Source organism: Columba livia, chromosome Z (genome assembly GCF_036013475.1).
Source record: "Columba livia isolate bColLiv1 breed racing homer chromosome Z, bColLiv1.pat.W.v2, whole genome shotgun sequence".
NCBI lineage: Eukaryota > Metazoa > Chordata > Aves > Columbiformes > Columbidae > Columba > Columba livia.
The window spans coordinates 26,299,439-26,318,819 of NC_088642.1; the positions used below are offsets into that span (position 1 = coordinate 26,299,439).

Sequence of the window (19,381 nt, forward strand, 5' to 3'; positions counted from 1 at the left end):
TTAACTTCAATGTCAGACTGAGTAGTGTTTTCCTACAATATTATGTGCATGTAGATGCGCATTCTAGATACACAAATGTTTTTGTTTTTTTTTTTTCCCCCCCCAGATTATTGTAGGGCCTGAAACAAAATGATAGAAAATTAGAACATCATTTTAAAATCTTTAAAACTTTTTGGAGAGGTTTCTGTATTGCCATAAAATATCAAATAAATGGTGTTCTATTAATGGGCAAAAATTTATATCCCATTAGAAAGAAAAGTCTTCACAAAGAGGCTTGATGTGGTTTTTGACTCTCTTTAGGGTTAGATGTTCTCTAAACACCTGTTAAACCTCATGAAAAAGTAGAGTACTGTATTAACTTATTTTAGATTGTTGCAGTATATTTCCTAATTTTAAGTAGGATTAATTACAACCCATTAAAAATAATTTAACACATTACATGAATTCTCTGTTTTCTAAATAATGTTACTAAGCATAATAAACCTGTTGTTTCCATGCAAGTTATAACTAAACTGTATTCCAGAAGCTGATGCTTAGCTTTTAATTAAAAAAGACATCTCCCCTTGTCTTAGTGCCAGATATATGCATCTTATTGTTAGAAATTGTTAAATCATGTTTTGTTGAATTTGTTGGCTTTGTCTTACTTTAAAACAAACAAACAAACGAACAAACTGGCATCACCTTATGGGTGATTTTTACATACATATCTGAAAGAAGCAGCAAGAACAGGTCGGAAATGGGATATGGTTATCCTTGTTTACCTTAATCCTTTTGTAATTTATTTTGAAACTGAACTCTTCTCTAAGTTCATGTTTACAAGGTTAGTAGAGTAACACTGTGGTTATTGAAAACTTTTAACTGCATGTTGTAGTTGAATTAATCTGTCTATTTCCAGTGCTTTTGTAGAGCTTGTATTTCTATGTGTACATGCATATGCTGGAACTTGATCAACAGAGATTCCTTTGAATTACCTAGAGTCCCATTTGATTATGTAGGTATTAAAATATTCATTGTCTTGGGAAACACTAATGAAATAGAATGGGTAAGAGCATCCTGACATTGAATTATTAAGCAGTAGTCAGTCACCTTCTAACTGCAGCCCAGCATGTGTTGAATACAACAGATAAATGAGTTCTAATGAAATAGTAGAAAATAGTCATTTAGACAACATTCATTTTTCATATTAGAAAAAAAAAAAAACACTGTTAAATATAAAATCAATTAAATGCTCAGCTTTTATAGAACACATCCAAGAAATCATATCTTTCTCTCAGTTACTAACTGGTTTTAGTGAATATGGAATAAAATAACTTTTCATGAACAGTTAAATCTGAAGAAAATAACATACAAAATGAAAAAAGCTAAGCAGAAATATAGTTCTTGCATCACATTGTGAATCTCTAGCCACCAATTAGGTCATATTCCAAGAGTCTGGACAAATAGCTCTGTGAAAAGTAGTCTCTCAAGACCCTTCTTGCATTAGGAAATTTGGGCTATAGAGGGCAAAGGCTGTCTGCAGGAAATCTCTCTCAGGTAATGTTCCGAATGATTTAACTGTTTGTGCATATGGAACAACATCACTTCCATCATCATTATAAAAAGCTTCAATGGTTTCGCCTAAAGTGGGGTTTGAGCTGTTTTAAATTATGGCGATTTGTTTCAGTTGTAGGGTGCATCAGTACTGTTTGTTGTAGCTAAAAGTCATGCAGTTCAGCATGTGCGCTTTAAGCAGACTTCCCAGTCAGTGCTGGTAACGCTGCATTGTGGTTGTCTAGCCTGGAACTTTTGTAGGCTGGGTGCTTTTGTGAAAGTTGCTGTCTGCAATTGGAAGGTACTCCCAAATATTTACCAATAAAAAGACTTTTGTAGTGGTTAAATTATACCAATATTGCAAACATTTCAAAATCACAACAACTGCCAGAAAATATACTTTGCATCTATAAAGTAGAATATTCCACTGATAATGCATATGCTGTAGCTCAAAGCAAAAATTATTGCAAGAGTAGTTGTAGGGTTTAGTCACTGGGGAGACACTAGATTCACTGTGGAACTGTGGTTAAGGGTCAGCTTTTAGTTGCAGCCATCTCACAGATGTTTTTATTCTGTGTCAGGCCAAGCTAAAATAGCATGAGTTGCTACACAGAGTTAAGCATTCAAGAGCAGTACTGTCAAGTGCAATTCAAATGGTACTAAAGCGGTTTTTGCAGCATTTTGAGAACACGTAGGAATGTACTCTATTACGAGCTTGACAGGCTAACTACAATGATGCTATTGACATTTCAGCTACTGTCCTGAAATTGTTTTGTTTTGTCTATACTGTTAATTAACCTTTTCTTCAGTAATGCTTCAGAAGTCTCAGTTCTGAACCCTCAGCAGAGGGTCAGCTTCTTTCTGATTGTAGACAAACCCTGCATAACTCACTAAAGGTAACTTGCATAGAGCAAATGGGGCACAGAAAATCTGAAGCCCTTATTGAGGATGAGCAGTTCATACTTTTCAGGTAACATTCAAGAGGAGTGGTAAATGCTGGATGCTGCAGCAGCCTAGGCCAAGGCAAAGTTAATAAGTGGACTTAGTGGATGAGGGAAAGGCTGTGGTTGTTGTTTGCCTAGACGTTAGCCAAGCCTTTGACACCATTTCCCGCAGCATTCTCCTGGAGAAGCTGGCAGCTCATGGCTTAGATGGGTACACTTCTCACTGGGTAAAGAACTGGCTGGATGGCCAGGCTCGAAGAGCTGTGGTGAATGGAGTCAAATCCATTTGGCATCTGGTCATAGTTGGCGTTCCCCGGGGCTCAGTGTTGGGGCCCGTTCTGTTTAATCTCTTTATCAGTGATCTGGATGAGGGGATTGAGTGCACCCTCAGTAAGTTTGCAGACAACACAAAGTTGGATGGGAGTGTTGATCTGTGGGAGGGTAGGAAGCCCACACAGAGGGATCTGGACCAGCTGGATCATTGCGCTGAGGCCGGTTGTATGATGTTTAACAAGGCCAAGTGCACTTGGGTCACAACAACCCCAGGCAGCGCTACAGGCTCGGGGAAGAGTGGCTGGAAAGCTGCCTGGCAGAGAGGGATCTGGGGGTGTTGACTGACAGTGGCCGAACATGAGCCAGCAGTGTGCCCAGGTGGCCAAAAAGGCCAACAGCATCCTCGCTTGTGTCAGAACTCATCCTCTGTACTCAGCACTGGTGAGGATGCACCTCAAATCCTGTTTTCGGTTTTGGGCCCCTCACTACAAAAAGACATTGAGGTGCTGGAGAGAGTTCAGAGAAGGGCGATGAAGCTGGTGAAGAGTCTGGAGCACGAGTCTGATAAGGGGCAGCTGAGGGAGCTGGGGCTGTTTAGCCGGGAGAAAAGGAGGCTGAGGGGAGACATTATTGGTCTCTACAACTACCTGAAAGGAGATTGTAGCATGGAGGGTGTTGGTCTCTTCTCCCAAGTAACAAGTGATAGGAAGAGAGGAAATGGGTTGGATATTAGGAAAAATTTCTTTACAGAAAGGGTGGTCAGACTTTGAAACAGGCTGCCCAGGGAGACGATTGAGTCACCATCCCTGGAGGTATGTAAAAGACTTGTAGACGTGGTGTTAAGGGACATGGTTTGGTGGTAGACTGGACAGTCAGAGGTTATGGTTGGACTCAGCGATTTTAAGGATCTTTTCTAACTTAAATGATTCTGTGACTCTAAGAACTGTTGTGAAGCTGGTATCAAGAATTGTGGGAGCTTTGTCTTGGCTGTCCAGAGGTAGCAGTTAGTGTCTGTTGTGTTTACTACTGCATAATCCAGAAATAGCAGTATATTATTAAGATTCTCAGAACATGAACATCTTCAGCAGAAAAGTTGCAGAAAGACTCCACTCCATTTTTTCTAGAAGACTGCATTATTAGCAGACATCACATGGTGTTTTCAGCATTGAGTCATAGTTTGTTCACCTTCATCCAAATCCCAACTTTGGCTAGGTTTAGAAATTTGTGAAATTGTGTAATTTCTGTTTAATTAGAGAAGCATAGACTTCACTATAATAAACAGTGGTAATGCTGAAGTTCAAAATAAAATAAACAAACAGATGAAGAATAGCCTGGAATGATGAAACTCCTTCAAATCTCAATCTGATAGTCTACAGTGCTGTGAAATGAAGGACATAGCAAATCAAGCTTTATCATGCTTTTTAAAGTGTGATTGTTGCTAGCAGCCTTTCCCAAGAACTGAGAGTATATATTATACTTTACTCTGAAAAGCAAAGCAATAATGTGTCATAAAATTATGTGTGAGACAGTGTGACATTGCATTTGAAGACTCTGTATAAGGAGCTGGTTTTGCAACTCAGTGAAGAGAAACACTTGGCAAAGTATGCGTTTATTAAAGACAGGCTTACTAGATTTCCTTTTCTTGGAACTACTCTTCAGCCAAGAATTCTCAAAGTGTTACCACTATGTTAGATAATAAGGATATAGTAGATGTTCTATGTTTTGGTTTTTCAAAATTCTGTTAACCCCTTGTGGGCTATTCCTTGAGGGTGAGTTTAAGCTGTTCCTAAAGTAACTTAATGGGATAAAGAATTTAGAATAATATTTTCTTTGTTTAACCCACTATAGCTGCAGTATTTATTGAACTGGTTACCATAAAGGATTCCGTTCAGGGCAGCATTGCTCTTCAGATGAAGAGCGTAACCTAAAAATCTTTCTCTGTCTTGTGTGTATTGCTCTGTGATAGGGAGTTGTCATATTCAAAGGATGCGAAGTACCAATATGGAAGTACAAATGTACCAGTTTGCAAGTACAAATACATATACACCTACTTTAATAAAAGTTTATTTAAATTAGAAACTTGAATGGAGTAAAAAACTTAAAGACCTTTACTTTGTGTGGTCACTGATAGTTTATTTGGGAATCTGCATTTTTGCTGCAAAACATATATTGAAAAGCTCTTTTTCTTTTGTACTTTTTTATTGCTCCCCTTCCTACTGCCCCCTCTCCACCACCCAAAGACTACAAAATACTACTCTGTGGAGGAAAAAACTGTCTTGGATAAATTTGTCAAGCAACTACTGTGAAAATTAATATTTAAAGGTTTTAATGGTTTTGGCGATGGTGATAATCTTCCTCACTTCATGTACACCACACTGTTCTGCCAGAGCATATATTTATTTCTAAGCAGTGGTTTTTAAAGTACAGTACAAGTTCAGGTGTAGATGTGTCTGTAGGTAACAGATTATCTACCTATGTCCACATTTTCAGGACTGCAAATTCACTATATTTTGCTGTTTGGCAATTAAATCCCTCTTCAGTTGGAATATCCTAGCTCAATTCAGCCTGTGCTGCTTGCTACAACTTGGTTTTGTAAGCAATTGTAGTTCTGTGGTTTAGAAAACCCAGTTGGCTTGATACCAATAAAGAGCTTTCTGTAAGAATGTCTGAAGGCAACAGTTACTCTTCATGATAAAGAAGCTTTCCGTACTCTGACAGTCCAAGTAAAGAAATTGCCACCACCTTTATCTGTCTTTTAAGAGCAATAAATATTGCTATATTACTAAATTTTAGCTTGTGATGATTTTTTCAGTTTATCAAACTACGTGTTTTGCAAGTAGCTCAGAACCTTGTATAAATTGATACATAGCTCTGCCAATGAGAGCTCTCATTCCTGTGTGCGTTTATTTTGGTTTTAGGATGGGGTAAATTTGGAGGGATTTCTTTGTCTGAGAGACTTTTCTTCTGGTGCATGGTAGTGTTATCTCTGCTGGGAATTGGACAGAGGAGTGTCTGTGATTAAGGTTACACAACCTTGTAACATCTATAGTGTCTGTTTTGTCTGGGCTTCCTTCATGCAGCAATCTTGTGCAAAAATTCTAAGGCTTTAGTCTGCAGCACTGGGTCAAAGAATATGTCTTTTTGAAAGATATGCAGGCAATTTTTTTGTTGTTGTTTCATTACACTGTATTTAATTTTATATCAAAGAATACTGGGTTTGAAGAGCTTGCTATGGTGGCTGCTCAGAACAGATTAAAGGAGTGTCATTGTGCCATGTTTAGTTTGTCTGGTTTCCAAAGGGTTATTCAACATGCAAATCCTTGTTTGATTTTGTAAGTCTAAATTTTCAAGCAGTGTTTCTGATCTGCTATAAAGAATAAAAGTAAGCCATTGGGTTTTTTGGAGCAAATTTGTTTAGTAGTTTTGCTTTTCAAAGACTAGATAGTATTTTCATGTTCTTGTAAAGCTACCATTATCTAAAGCATTTCTAGTACACCTGCGTTAGTGTACCCTGTTATGAAACATTTCTGTAGATGACATGAATTCTTCTTGTCCTGTCAGGAATAGTGAATAAACAATTCCTTGTAGCATGCTTGCTTTTCTGTTCAGTCAAATGTGTCTTTCTGCAGTTTTGTAGTATGTGTAAGTTGTACACTTAAGACACAAATCTTAGCCTAGCTAATGAATTTCTATGTATAGACTTGAAAGTTGTTGCTAGTCAGGAAGTTCTAGCTTAATTATTATGTCAAGTCAGAAAGGGAAACCTTTCCTTGTGTGGAAAGCCCAGTGAGCCTGCAAGAATCCTTGAAAATCTTGGTCATGCTGCGAGAGAGCTTGGTGCTTCTTCAGTACTACCTCTTTCTACTCAGGACATCAGTGATGAAATGGAACCAGTTGCTCTTCCAGTTCTTGATGGCTTGTTTATCTTTGAACTACTTTCACGGATGCTTTCTCAAATTAGGAATGTTAACCTGTGCTAAGTGAGGACATGAACCATGAAGTGCGCATCTGATGTTCAGGTCCAGAGCTTTAATATGCAATTTAGTCTTTGTGTTGTGAAGCATGCACTGTAAGGAAGCTGCTCAATCTCTATGTATCTTTTTGGCATACTCAGTTCTATTCATTCCATAAAGCCCATTGGCTTATATTTAGTGCAAAAGAAAATCTTTGCTTGATGGGGTAATAACTTTTCTTGTTTTACCTGTTAGCCTGAAAACTGGGTTAACAAGTTAGAAGTTGAGCTGTATATAATTTATACAAAATGCTAATAAGACATATCATATACAGTATTTTTAAAGATCTTATAATTATGTTGCAAAAGTTTTTTAAAAAGTGAGGGTAAGATAATTCTGATTACAAACATCTGAAGAAGTGTATAGTTTTTCCTTACAGATTTATTTTATAGGTGTGCACATGTTCATGTATAAAAATAAATAACCGCATTTTTCTACATAGGCCAACATCATCATTATCATAAATCATGTATTTTAAAGGTTTTGCTGAGTAGCATGTTAACCCAGAAGCTTTTCTAAGATTAAAATTCTAGTCTGCACTAGTATTTTGCTCTTTATTTTCTGCTTTGTACTTTTTCTTAGGTGCATTTTCTTAGAACCACATTTTTGTTTCCATGTCTGCTCCATTTGAAAGCATTCTTGAGTAAATTAATTCTCGTTCTCTAATAAGTCAGAAGTTTAATATCTTTTTCTGTTACGTCTGTTTCCCATACAAGTTCTTACTTTTCTATCACTGTTCAGTAAACATAATTGTACATTGTAGTCTACTTTGAATTTTTTTCCCAACAGTAATATGAAATGGAAAGAAAAGATGTAGTGTATCAAGTTGAATTACTGAATTTAATTGGTGATGGATTTCTCTCTATTATATGATGAAGTAGAAGATTATGATTTCTATCCCATAACCTTAAAGACCAAGCATATAGAGGCCAAAGCACGAATTACAGACAGACTTCTAGATAGAACAAGCTAAAAACAGTTTGTGAAGTAACACCAATATATTCTAGTTATGATTCAGCTTTTTAGAAAGAGACTGTAGAAAGCTGCCCTTTTCACTAACCCTATAGGTAAATTTAAAGAATGCGTTTTTGTCCAGTGGTATTAAGCTGTGTATTTTATTGATGATGTTGAAACAGTTCAAGTCCCATCAACCCTTCCGATACCCACCAGGGAATAATGACTGCATTACTGTTAGAACAGAACCTTCTAAAACACGGTTAAAGCTTAAAAGCTGTATGCACTAATTAACAAAATACAGTGGACGTTTAAGCTGTTAATAGCCGCAACATCCCTGATGCATAGACCTTCGGTATGCTAATGCTGCAGAACAGTTCTCTATTGTGCATCTCTTTAACGAGGGTAACTGTGTCAGTTCTTTTCTTGTTTCACTACCTGCTGTGTATGGAAATTACGTACACTATTTAGCACTTGCTTTCAACTTTTAAAGTCCATGCATATTACATAGAAGCATTACATCTTGCATTAGGGTAAGAGACAGCTTTTAACAGGTCTGGCTTCCTTGTAATTTCTTAAATACAACTTTTCTTCTAAAAAGCATGTACCAACAGGGATTTTGCTCTAAATTTGCATTTCTTGATTGGGGATTTGCTTCTGATTTTCTCCCCTATGTGTCACACCACTTGTTACGATGTGGCAAAGATGTGTTACAGAAACCACTTTCTTTCCAAAGGAGATATAAAGAATAGAGAACATGGATCAGAATGAAGGCAGGCAGTGGTTTACATGAACTCAGGTTTTCTCATTGTTCTTAGTAGCGGACCATGTGCTAGTGTCAAGTTAAACTTTAAAAGACTACTTTTTGCTCTTTTTTTCACCACCACCTTTGATGAATATATTTTAATAAACAAAAAGCATAAATAATTTGTTAAATTTTAATCTTTAAAGTTAAATGGTGTTCCACTGCTACCATTAGAGATAGTTGGGTAGTGAAAGGAAAAGAACACAGAATGCATGATAATGAAATTTGTTAAAAAGTATGCTTTGGTCTAGCCACCAGCACAGGGAGATTGTTAGCTAGCTAAAACTGAATCTACAAAGGAAGTTTTGCATACTGCAGTGATCATCTTTCTTACAACTTCATTATAGGAAATCTTACTGTAGTTATCAAGTCTTAAGACTTTGCCATACACCCAAATTTGAACTCAACAGCTCAGATTTTGTCCAGATTAGGGTATGAATTGGCCAAGGTACTCCTGCTTCACAGCAGCAATTGTACTTCAGTGTAAGTAGTGTCCCAGTTCACTGCTAGGTTCTGGATGTCGTCCTCCCTTGGGTCTTCTGCAGCTTGGAACTGGTAAGGGAGTTTGCCATAAAACTGAGAAAAGGCACTGGGACATACTTTTAACACAGATGAGACCGCTTCCCCTCCAAAGGCTGAAGGTGGTGAAATTGATGAAAGAAGTGGTGCCCGTATTTGGGAACTCTAGCTGGGCTGTATTTGGAAAATTTCTCGATCTTTAAAGGAAGCTTTGTAAGCTTTTCAAACAGGCATAAAGCAGATCAGAACTGTTAATTTTCTTGTTCCTGACAGAATCCCTGGAAAATAGTACCTTTATAAAATTCATTTAAGTCTTATGCTTATGATTTATTCTATAGATACAGGTAACTGAATGTTAAAAATAAGAACTTTACTAAAATGTCATCAGAAACACACAAAAAATACAGAAATTATCTCCACTGCGCAAGAGTCACCTGTGTTTTGGCTCTCACTTAAGTTATGAAAGACCCTACCCTCAGTTCCTGGTTGGGGCTTTAGGTGTCCATGATCAAAACTACAGTTTATGGACTGTAAGCTCAAGAGTGATCTTTAGTGTATAATTGAGCAGGATATTCTTGAAATATTATGTGTAGTTTTGCAAGTCAATCTGCTCATTGTGACTTATGCTGGGACTATAGTTTGATAAATAATCAAACCAGCAAACTGAATAAATTTTATCTGAAAGAACGTACTATCACTGAACTACAAGTTAACTGCAGTATACTATTTGTTTAATAGTATGTGCAAAATTGAACTAATCAGGGAAATCAATACAATGCTGTCTATTCCAGGTGGGATCTAGCTGGTAATACTTCTGTCTTCTTTCCTTCAAAGCTCCTCCCTGCCTGTTATTTTTGTTCTCCAACTGAGAAATAGTATCTGTAGGAAGAGTTGCTTGTGATAGTAAAGCAGTAGAATGTTGCCATAGCTGTAAATTATTCTAAGAGGAATCAGATTATTTCGGTTGTTCAGTTATCCTTTTTCTAAATGCAGCTAAACTGAGACTGATTTTAATTGAAAGTTTATGGCCTAAGAACTTTGCTGTTGTCTTATTCTTAACTGTTTAATTTTTTGCATGTTTTTTAATCGGAGGATTGTTAAGTTCTTGTAGAATACTTGGAAGTTGTGTGCGGTAGAAAACTCGGTATTTTTAAATGCCTTGCAGGTAATAAAAATCCACCAGCCACTTACGTTTGGAGGCAAAAGATTTGCTTACATATGCTTTGAATGAGTTTGAGAAAGTATGTTCTCTAAATCCTGCTGCGTTACAAGAAAAAGTAGTTTACAAGATCTGTTGTAGTTCAGTCTTTTTTCCACCTTGTTGAAGATAAGCACACTGTTTATAATTTCCTTAGTTTGAAGAATGTAATGACCACATTGAAGTCTCTGATGGCTACTAGTAGCAACATCAATCTTTTTTTAAATCCAGATATTGGATTCCCCTTCTCATTAATTTCATGATATTTACCCAGACATTTACAAAACTAAGGAAAAAAAAATACATTATTAATAATTAAATAATCATTTTGTCTTGCTCTTTGATTCTTTCCTGGCAGGAAAACTAAACTGAGCATGAAATATCTGTCTGTGCTGAAAGTGGGGCTAACGTGTTTCAAATGCTTCATTTTTAAATTTCTAAAATGTTTACCTGTCCATCAAGAATGCAGGCTGAATTGTAGGTACTTTTAATATGTTTGTCAAGCAAAATGCCTCTCTGTTTTGAGGCTTGTTGGGGCACTGAGAGGTGCAAAATCTGGGAATTTTTGTTTTGTTTTTAGTATTATGGTTTAAATTATCAAAACTATGGCTCAGCAGCTTTTCCATAAGTTTCAGCATTAATCACTTTTATAAATACAGTTGCTATTATTGTAGGAGAAGAATGTGAATACAAATTTTGAAAATGTAATGCAGACTATAAGTAAAGTGTTTTAAGATGTGAAAGAAGGGTTAGTGAGGAGGAAGTTTTCTACTTACTAATGTGAAGTTGTGTTCCAGTTTACAGAGAGCACTTAGGATTTTTAGAAGTCCAGTCAAGTATTCCCATTTACTCTTTCATCATATTCTCTTTGAATAAATTCAAGTGTGTAGGATTTGTCATAATACTGTGTTTGTAGTATCTAATACAAGCAGCATGGAATAATATTGGGCATGCAAAATATTGGGAAAGTGGAGTAAGCTTTTGTGCAGTGGGAAGTTCTCAAGGAAGTTTTGTGACAACAGAGAATGCTTGGCCCTCCTTGCTGTTAGAGTAGTATCTCTTCAGCTGTGAAATACAAGCTGGTGAGCAGTTTGCTGAGGCTTACAGCACTTGCAAATGTTGAACTGTTCTGGATCCCGACACCTCCTTTGCATAATGGCAGTCAGTTGACTATAAAGTACTTATGTTCATTCCAGTAGTGTGACAATTTCTGCTTCTGTTAGACTCACTTTTCAGCATATCCTTTCTCCATATCCAGTTTCTCTTTCATGTTTTCTGCAGAACTGCCTATGGAAAGAGGTGGTTTTTTGTTGTTTTGGTTTTTTTTAATAGAAGCTTTCATGCAATTATTATTATTGAATCCTGTTTTGTGTGTATAATATTAGGTTTTCTTTCTTAAAATACAGATCTTTATCACTGATTTTCTCAACTGCTATATTAATCATTTTGCAAGATGGTTAGATGGGAGAACATGTTACAAGTAACACCGTGTTGTTCACAGATTACTGTGATAATGCAAAACGATGGTGAAGCCTGAAAGAAAACTACTCTGTGTAATACAGAGTTTCCTAAGGGCAAATATGCTTTTTGCCCCTTGTTATGTCTATAGCTGTTAGATAAATGTTGTCTGACCATGTTTAGTTCATTCTGCTCCATTTTTCCAGTTACAATTTGCATAGTGGATTCTGTTCTCTCACATTTGTTTCAAAAATACTGTATTGAAGTGTAGAAACATAAATGTTCTCATCCTGACTTACAGGCTAAGCAGCTGAGTATGCTAAATAAAAAGCTCCTTTTCACAGCAGCTATTTTGTGGGTATTATGCAACATGTTCTGTGCTTTGATATAACAGCTCCTAAAGAAAGTGTATTGCAACATGAATTTATAGCAAAACTTTATGCGTTTAGTCTGGTAAAACATGTTGGGGGTGGGGAAGAGAGCAAACTATTGTAAACTCCTATAAAGTACAGAAAACTTCTACTTTCCCTCCTTTCTAACAAGTGTAAACTATTGAGGTTAAGTAGGTGGGGCAACCGGAAGTAATTACTAAGGCCAGTGGCATTTTTGCGGTTTAATAAAGGCAGAAACTAATTATTCAGTTTTTATTTAAGTGAAATGATGCCAAAAAGGAGGTTCCTGCAGAGCAGCTGCACTCCTTCAGTGTTACCCTAATTTACCACAGACACAACTGTCACAAACAGAACTTTTAAACTTGATATATAGCCACGAAAGTAAGGAGCCCTTTGTCTGGATTGCATGCAGAAGAACTCCTTTATACAAATCAACCGGCAGATGACGGACAATGATGAAAATTTGATTCTTTGAAGTCATAATGGTCATTGAAATGTGTGAAATTCTGGTATTGAAAAGAGAGGGGCTAGCAAGACTCAAAATCCTGGGTGGTTGCTGGAAGCTTGCTGGGAGGTTTTTCTGTGTTTTGACATCAACTTCCCATTGCTTGTTCCCTGTTTCCCTTATTAAAAAAAAAAAGGTGGGGGTGTTAAACAGTAGATAGTTGATAGTGATTGTGTACAGTTTTTGTCTATGCATGGAAAGAAATGTCATAGGAGAAACATGATACCTTTATGTACACCTGACCCATCTATTAAAAAACACTTGTTTTCAGAGATACTTTCAAGCTTTTTATCTCTTTCCCTTGAATTATAAAGTTCCATTTCTTGTCCTCTTCGGAATTCGTGCTTTTAGTGGGTACTTTAGGAAATTCTTATTTCTTTTAGAAGTTGTCTTCATGCCGAATCCTGCTTCAATTGATGCTGCCTCTGTGAACCAGTTTTTCTTCCTGCTGTACAGCATATTTATTGTTTCTTATCACTCTTTCATGAACAGCTTTACCAGCCTTTCCGCCAGGACAAGTGTTCTTAAGTGGCATAAGTTATAATAAAGACAACACCTCATCTTCATTTGTAAGCAATTTTATGTGATTTCTACTGTTTTAAATAAAGTGAATTTTGTCCCTCTTAGCTTATACTTAGAAGAGCAAAAATGCCTCAAAATGAATATTTTATTCTTTTTAAATTAAAAACAAACAAACAAAAACCCCACCAAACCTATCTATACTAAGAAAAACAATGCCAGAATCCACCTTTTAGATGATGGGCTGTGTTAAAAACATGAAGCGGGGTTATTAATTTTTAGTAGAGCAAACTTATGCAGTTCAAATCTCAAGTCTTCGATGTTGTCACCTTATTATTTTGAATGCTGAACACCTCACTAATAATATGCTAATATAGCAAAATTCAGTAAGGAACACTTCAAAAAGAAGAGAGATAGTAATGTGAAACTAGCTGTCAAAAAACATCTTTGTTTTGGAAAGTTGGTTCACAGGTAGTTTCAATGAGAACTTGAACTCAGAACAAAGCACTGAAGACACAGTAAAGAGCTCAACCCAGTGCAGCATAGTTCTTTTCAAGTATTATATTGTTTTAATGGCATCTTGGAGCGGGAGCTTTAGCCCATTGAAATGTCGCTTAAAGGACAGGTTCTTCTGTCACTAGCTGGAGCTGTGTGGATGAAATGATCACAATAGAGTGTTGTAATGCATTTTAAAAGTGTGAGAAATCAGTTTGTCTAGACTAAGAGTGCGCCTACGGGGAATAGGAATTTTAGAGCTTCTGTGCTCTTTAGGTGTCAAGTATGTGATAGATGCCAAGCCTTTTTATTCCATATCTTTGGCAACAGCTCAGCTATGCTACAGTACCTTGTCTACAGCAAGCAAAACCAGTGATTTTATGTCAGGACAACGTGGGCTTCAGAAACCAGAAACTCATTGTCCTAACAACTGTCTGTTCAATTGCCAGCTTTAAAATGGGGAAGATATCAATAAACAATTGCTAGATTCCCAGAAGGCATGGAAACTTTAGCTATAATGAATCAAAATATGAAGAGCAACACCATTTAGATACTTTAGTTTCATAAAGTAGGCAGGTTTTAGTTTTAACCTTGAAAAGATGTTTTGGGGGAGGAATCCTATATTATTAGTGAAATAACTTTGATTTGGAGCCAACCGAGTGCCAAAAGAAACATGGCTTGAAGGGGACTTACGGTTTGTCTGGGATTTTGGTTTTATTTTCATCCAGATGAACAAGTCTAGGCATTTCTTTGCTATAGTTGTCTCATAAATATAGCATTTGCTAATTTTTAACACTCTGTTTAGATTGTGTTCTGCATGCACTAATGTGTAGTATTTTTATGATTCTCTGGTGTGAAGGCTTCAAAAGAAGAAATTGAATGTGTCTGTGGTGTTATTTAACATAGTATCTTATTTTAATCCTAGATAATTCTGAAACAATTCAAAAAAACACTAAATCTGAAGCATAAGATTAATAATGGGTATATGAGGTGCTGAGAATAATAATAATAATTTAAAAGTAAAGTATAGTTTTGAGCTATTTTGAAGCTTGCATATTTGGATGCATTTGATAATAACAAACCCAGAATTTTCGTGTGTATCAGGTTATTTCACAGGCAAAAAACCACATCTTTTGTGAACGTTCTTATATTTTCTCGATAGGCATATCTTTTAAATACAGAAATTAGGACTAATATAGTAGCCTGTTCCTATAAACAGGCAAGCTGAAACACCCACCAAACTTACTGCAGGTAAAAAAACCTTTTTGTTAAACAAAGCACTTTGCCAATTCAAATAAGAAAACTTCAAGCTATTTCCTTCTAAAACTGTGGTTTAAGCTTCACTAGTCAGAAATGCCAGTCTGTCAGGTGGTGTTTTACATACATGTTGCAACATTCCAGTGACTGGTGGTGTTTCTTTTTCATATCGTTGCTGACTCATATGAAAAATAAACCTTACTTGGTCCTAATGAAAGCATTTATAATGGAATTGTTAAGATATTTTGACAGTTTCATTTGTCAGTCTGGGTAGAAATTTCAGAAGTTGGAAAATCAGCGTGCATGTTTGTTTGTTTCCCCTGCTGTTGTAACTGCAAATAAAGCCAGTGGTTTAAACTTGCTGCCTGGTGTAGTTGTGAGGGAATGATCTCACAAAATTAATTTTTTGAAGTAAAACGAAAAATGAGACTCGTGTCATTTCAAAGGATGATTTGATGACAGTACCAAGAGCTTTTAAGTTTGCCACAAAACAAAATCCTATAAAATTTGTAGCTACAGACATATAAAGCCACAGTGTTCTATTTAAATTTGTTTGCCTTCTAGTTCAAGTCATGGCAGTACTGATGAGATGACTGTGGTAGCCCAAAGTTTTGCTGCACTTTTTGGACTTTTACCAGTTTTCTATTTGTTCCTGGAGAGAGGAGGAGAGGGAAGGGCAGAGAAGGTGATTAAGGAGCTCCCACTGGCCTTTTAAGTATGTAAGGAACAAGAGTAGTTTAGCATCCTTAGAGATGGATTTGATGTTTGATGTCACTCTTTACTAGGGTGAACTGACAGGTTAATTTTATATAATTACTGTTTAGTTTTTAGCAAGAAAGATCACTTTGATTATATCAGATGCTGCAGAGGGTAATTTTTCGTAGCAATTCTTGTGAGGTTTTATCCTCATCCTATTCTTTAATAGTCAGTTAGTATTTTAGGCTGGTTTTGTGATCCTTCACTTTTTACTTTTTTAGGTTTATTTGTTCCGGTCTCACAAACCAAACCATAGTAGAGGAGGGCATCCTACTACTGACTGTATACAATGTTACAAGCCTTTTTTTTTTTCTTTGAAGGTTGGAATCTCCTGAATTCTTTTGTCCTTCACAAAAATACTGAAGAATGTTAGCATTATCAAATGTTCCTCTCTTGATCTTGAACATCAGCAGAAGAATTTACTATCAAAAGCTGATATTCGTAGCTTGAAACATGACGAGGGGGTCAATTATATGTAATAACTAGTGGTCAGAGAAATGAGAGACCTGAATTCGAGTAGCTGCTCTGAAGTCTCACACAATCAATAGATTATTGTGCAAAAGATAACCTCCTACCTATTTGTTCATGCTAAGCATAGCTTCTTGAGTCCACATGGATGTTGGTGTGTCTCAATTATATACAGACTTAAGCCCAAGGGAAAGCACTTACCCTGCAGCACATAGTTGGCTGACTCGGATTTCAGTGAATACTCCTGTTCATATTAAGTTCAGGCTCCCAATGGTAATGTAAAATTTTGGGATTTGTTGATGTTTCAGTCTGTGTTTTAGTATTTTCTTTAACCGAGGAAGAGTTTATAAATCTCCACATTTGCTGTAGCTGGTGCAAGTTGGAGCAGTCCTGACTTTGCAGCTGTGGTGAGAGGGTGGGAGGGCACGTCTGTCCCTCCTCTGGCACTAGCAGGTGTGTGGCTGGGAGACAAGCTGGTTCAGATGACAGATCCATGCAAAATGTCATTCAGCCAGGGGAAGCAGGATGACAGCAGCTCCAACATGTATCAGCTTCACATTTATACAACTGGACTCGTAACATACTGCATTTTTTTTTCTTTTTCTGTAGTTTGAAAAATAAAAATAAAGCATGAAATGATGTGAAAAGCATAAGCAGTATTCTTTTACAAGCCTTTTATGTGAGCCCTTTTTTAACAAGTTCCATTGTGTTTTTCTTAGGATATCACTGCTTTAACTGGTGTTCCAGATGAGCACATCAAAACCAGAAAAGTTCATATTTTTGTTCCAGCACGTAATGCGATGCAGGCAGGAGTTAACAATACAAAGAAATGGAAGATGGAATTTGATAACAGGGAGCGCTGGGAGAACCCTTTGATGGGCTGGGCATCTACGTGAGTAGTTACTGAATTTGGAAGTATTTTTCTTCCATATTTGTCTCCTACTAGTCATGTCAATTTAAGTTTGAAATATCCTTTCTACCAGTAAATCTGCTTGTGTTTTAACAGCACTTACGGTAAGTGTTTGGGTTTGTTAGTTGTATGATTAATGATCTGTTATGTTTAAAAGCAGATTTTAGCTTGCAACATCATCTAGAATAGTTTGAAAAAGTGTTACCAACCAGAAGTTTCAACGATTACATTTGTGATGACGTTACTGTATGGCAGCATCAGGAAAAGAAGGTTATTAGTTACCTGAAGGAGTAAACCCTTCTCAGCTCTCAGTTGCATCTTTTAGATTTGGTTAAACATAAAATAACAACATTTACCTTCTGTATTTTTCTTTTCAAAGTTTTGTAAATATTCTGAAGATCTGAAATGAGGAGCTATAACTAATCTAAAAAGCCCCAACAAACCTACTTAAAATATTTCACTGTTTTGATGTTACTAATATTAATAGTAAAAACTCTTAAATATGCCAAAATCCAGAAAAAATATGCTAAATATTCTCTAATTTGGAGATATTACTTGGATGCAGCTAATTTTGGATTGTTTTTTCCCTGTATAAGTATACTATCTACATTTTACAGTAAGGTTAGAATTCCCATAAACTGTGAGGACTATGCCAGCAGTTCTAACAGTACTGTAGTTTTGATTTGAAGCTGTCTTGATTGAGGTATATTCAGAAATGATAGTTATTCTACACTAATCAAACACTAAAGATTATTTTTCAAGCTTCGAAAAGGATACAAGGTATATATATTATATATATATAAATATATATATATATTAGCACTTACGATCAAAGAACATGAAATTACATTAAAAAAAAAAAAAAACTAAAAAACTGAAAAAACCCTAAAACCTTAAGCAATTTGAGGATGCATTTTTAAGTTTAACATTCTAAATCTGGTCACAGAATGATCTCTTTTTTTCTTATATTTATTTATAAAATAAATGTGTCCAGAAATATTGTTTCAAAATAACTCGGAAATCAAATCTTCCTTCCATAAAAAATCAAGGAGGCTCACAACCTGTACCATCCCGGTTGTATTGGTATTGCAAAGCATTATGGAAGCCAAGTTCAGCTATCATTAGATGATAAAAAATAATAAATGTGAGGTAAAATGTTAGTTACCTTAGAATAGTCTGTTAGAATACCTGCTTTAAAACTTAAAGCCAGTGTATAACAGTGGCTGCATCTTAAGTACCTCATGGGGCATATTTAAATTACTGTTTCAGAGAGTAAGATTTCCATAATCTAAGATGTGTGTGGCTTGATTGACTTGACTACTGCAAGTACCTTCTACAGTTAGCAAGTAGTGACCAGGTTGTTTCACAGTGCCTAAATTAATTAGATGATGCACAGTTGACCAGCAATACACCTTTCCGTGCTGTCTGTGTGCCCCCCAGGTGTCTTGCCACCAGTGTATGGTCTATTTATACCACTGCACAGATCATAATACTGTAGCAGGTGCCAGTAACACCTGCTTTAGTTCAGGTCAAATTTAACATTTCTTCTCATTCCCCCTTGCATTCCAGCTGACTTTAACCTCCACAGCCAAATAATTTTCTGGGTGGGATTTTGCATGATCTCAGCCAAAACAATGGCTTTTAACCTTTCTAAGAGTCACAACCATTTGTGCTAAATAAACCACCTAGAAAAATTAGCCATGGTGTTAAGGGTTTACCTGTATGTTAAATTGTGCTCGAGTGAGTTTATTGTGGGAATTTTAGCTGGAATGGCTGTTTTGGATGAATCTACCTCTGCACGCGTTTTTATTTTAGGGTAGGGAAAGGGATATTTTGCATGTGTGTAGGCTCCAGGTAAGTCAACAGCAAATTCTGTGGTGAGTATTGGCACTGCTAAGTTAAAGGTTTTAAACTAATTTGTGATTTTTTTTAATAAATTCTCTCAAAAACTATTAGTGAATATTCTGATAATTTCAAATTGCCATTCAACACCCAGAAATACCGAAGAAGTGTTTCTTCTTTTCAGATTTAATTTCTGCAAAGAACAGTTCTTAGAAGTTTTCTCGTTTACTTTTGAATAATGTAATGGGATAGTGGATTAGAGCCCTTTAGGGTCTAGGGAGTAGATCCTTTTTCCACTGAACTCAATATAGATCCTTTTTCCACTGAACTCAATATACATATTTAACTGTAGGCCTTTGCTATATTTCTGTCATTTTACAGTCTTTTTTGATTCTTTTTATTGCATTTGTTATTTCCTGAATACTGTTTTTTTTTCAGTGAAAATTATCCAGTTGTAGATCTAACTTAGGTGTACCCATGGTTGTTTTTTTTTTTAATAGGGAGATTTACAGGAATGCCTATGGATAGTTCTTGAGTGCTTGT

The 19,381-nt window shown here is 36.2% G+C and overlaps 1 protein-coding gene across 2 annotated transcripts in view; it reads left to right on the forward strand.

Annotated features, from left to right (window-relative positions):
• The window catches only part of NDUFS4 (NADH:ubiquinone oxidoreductase subunit S4), a 48,231-nt gene that overhangs the window by 22,483 nt on the left and 6,367 nt on the right, over nt 1–19,381 (forward strand). For both annotated transcript variants that reach the window (XM_065045193.1, XM_065045192.1), the window contains one exon: nt 16,806–16,978. In XM_065045193.1, the coding sequence (XP_064901265.1) occupies nt 16,806–16,978 (173 nt within the window). The remainder of the gene's footprint in view (nt 1–16,805; nt 16,979–19,381) is intronic.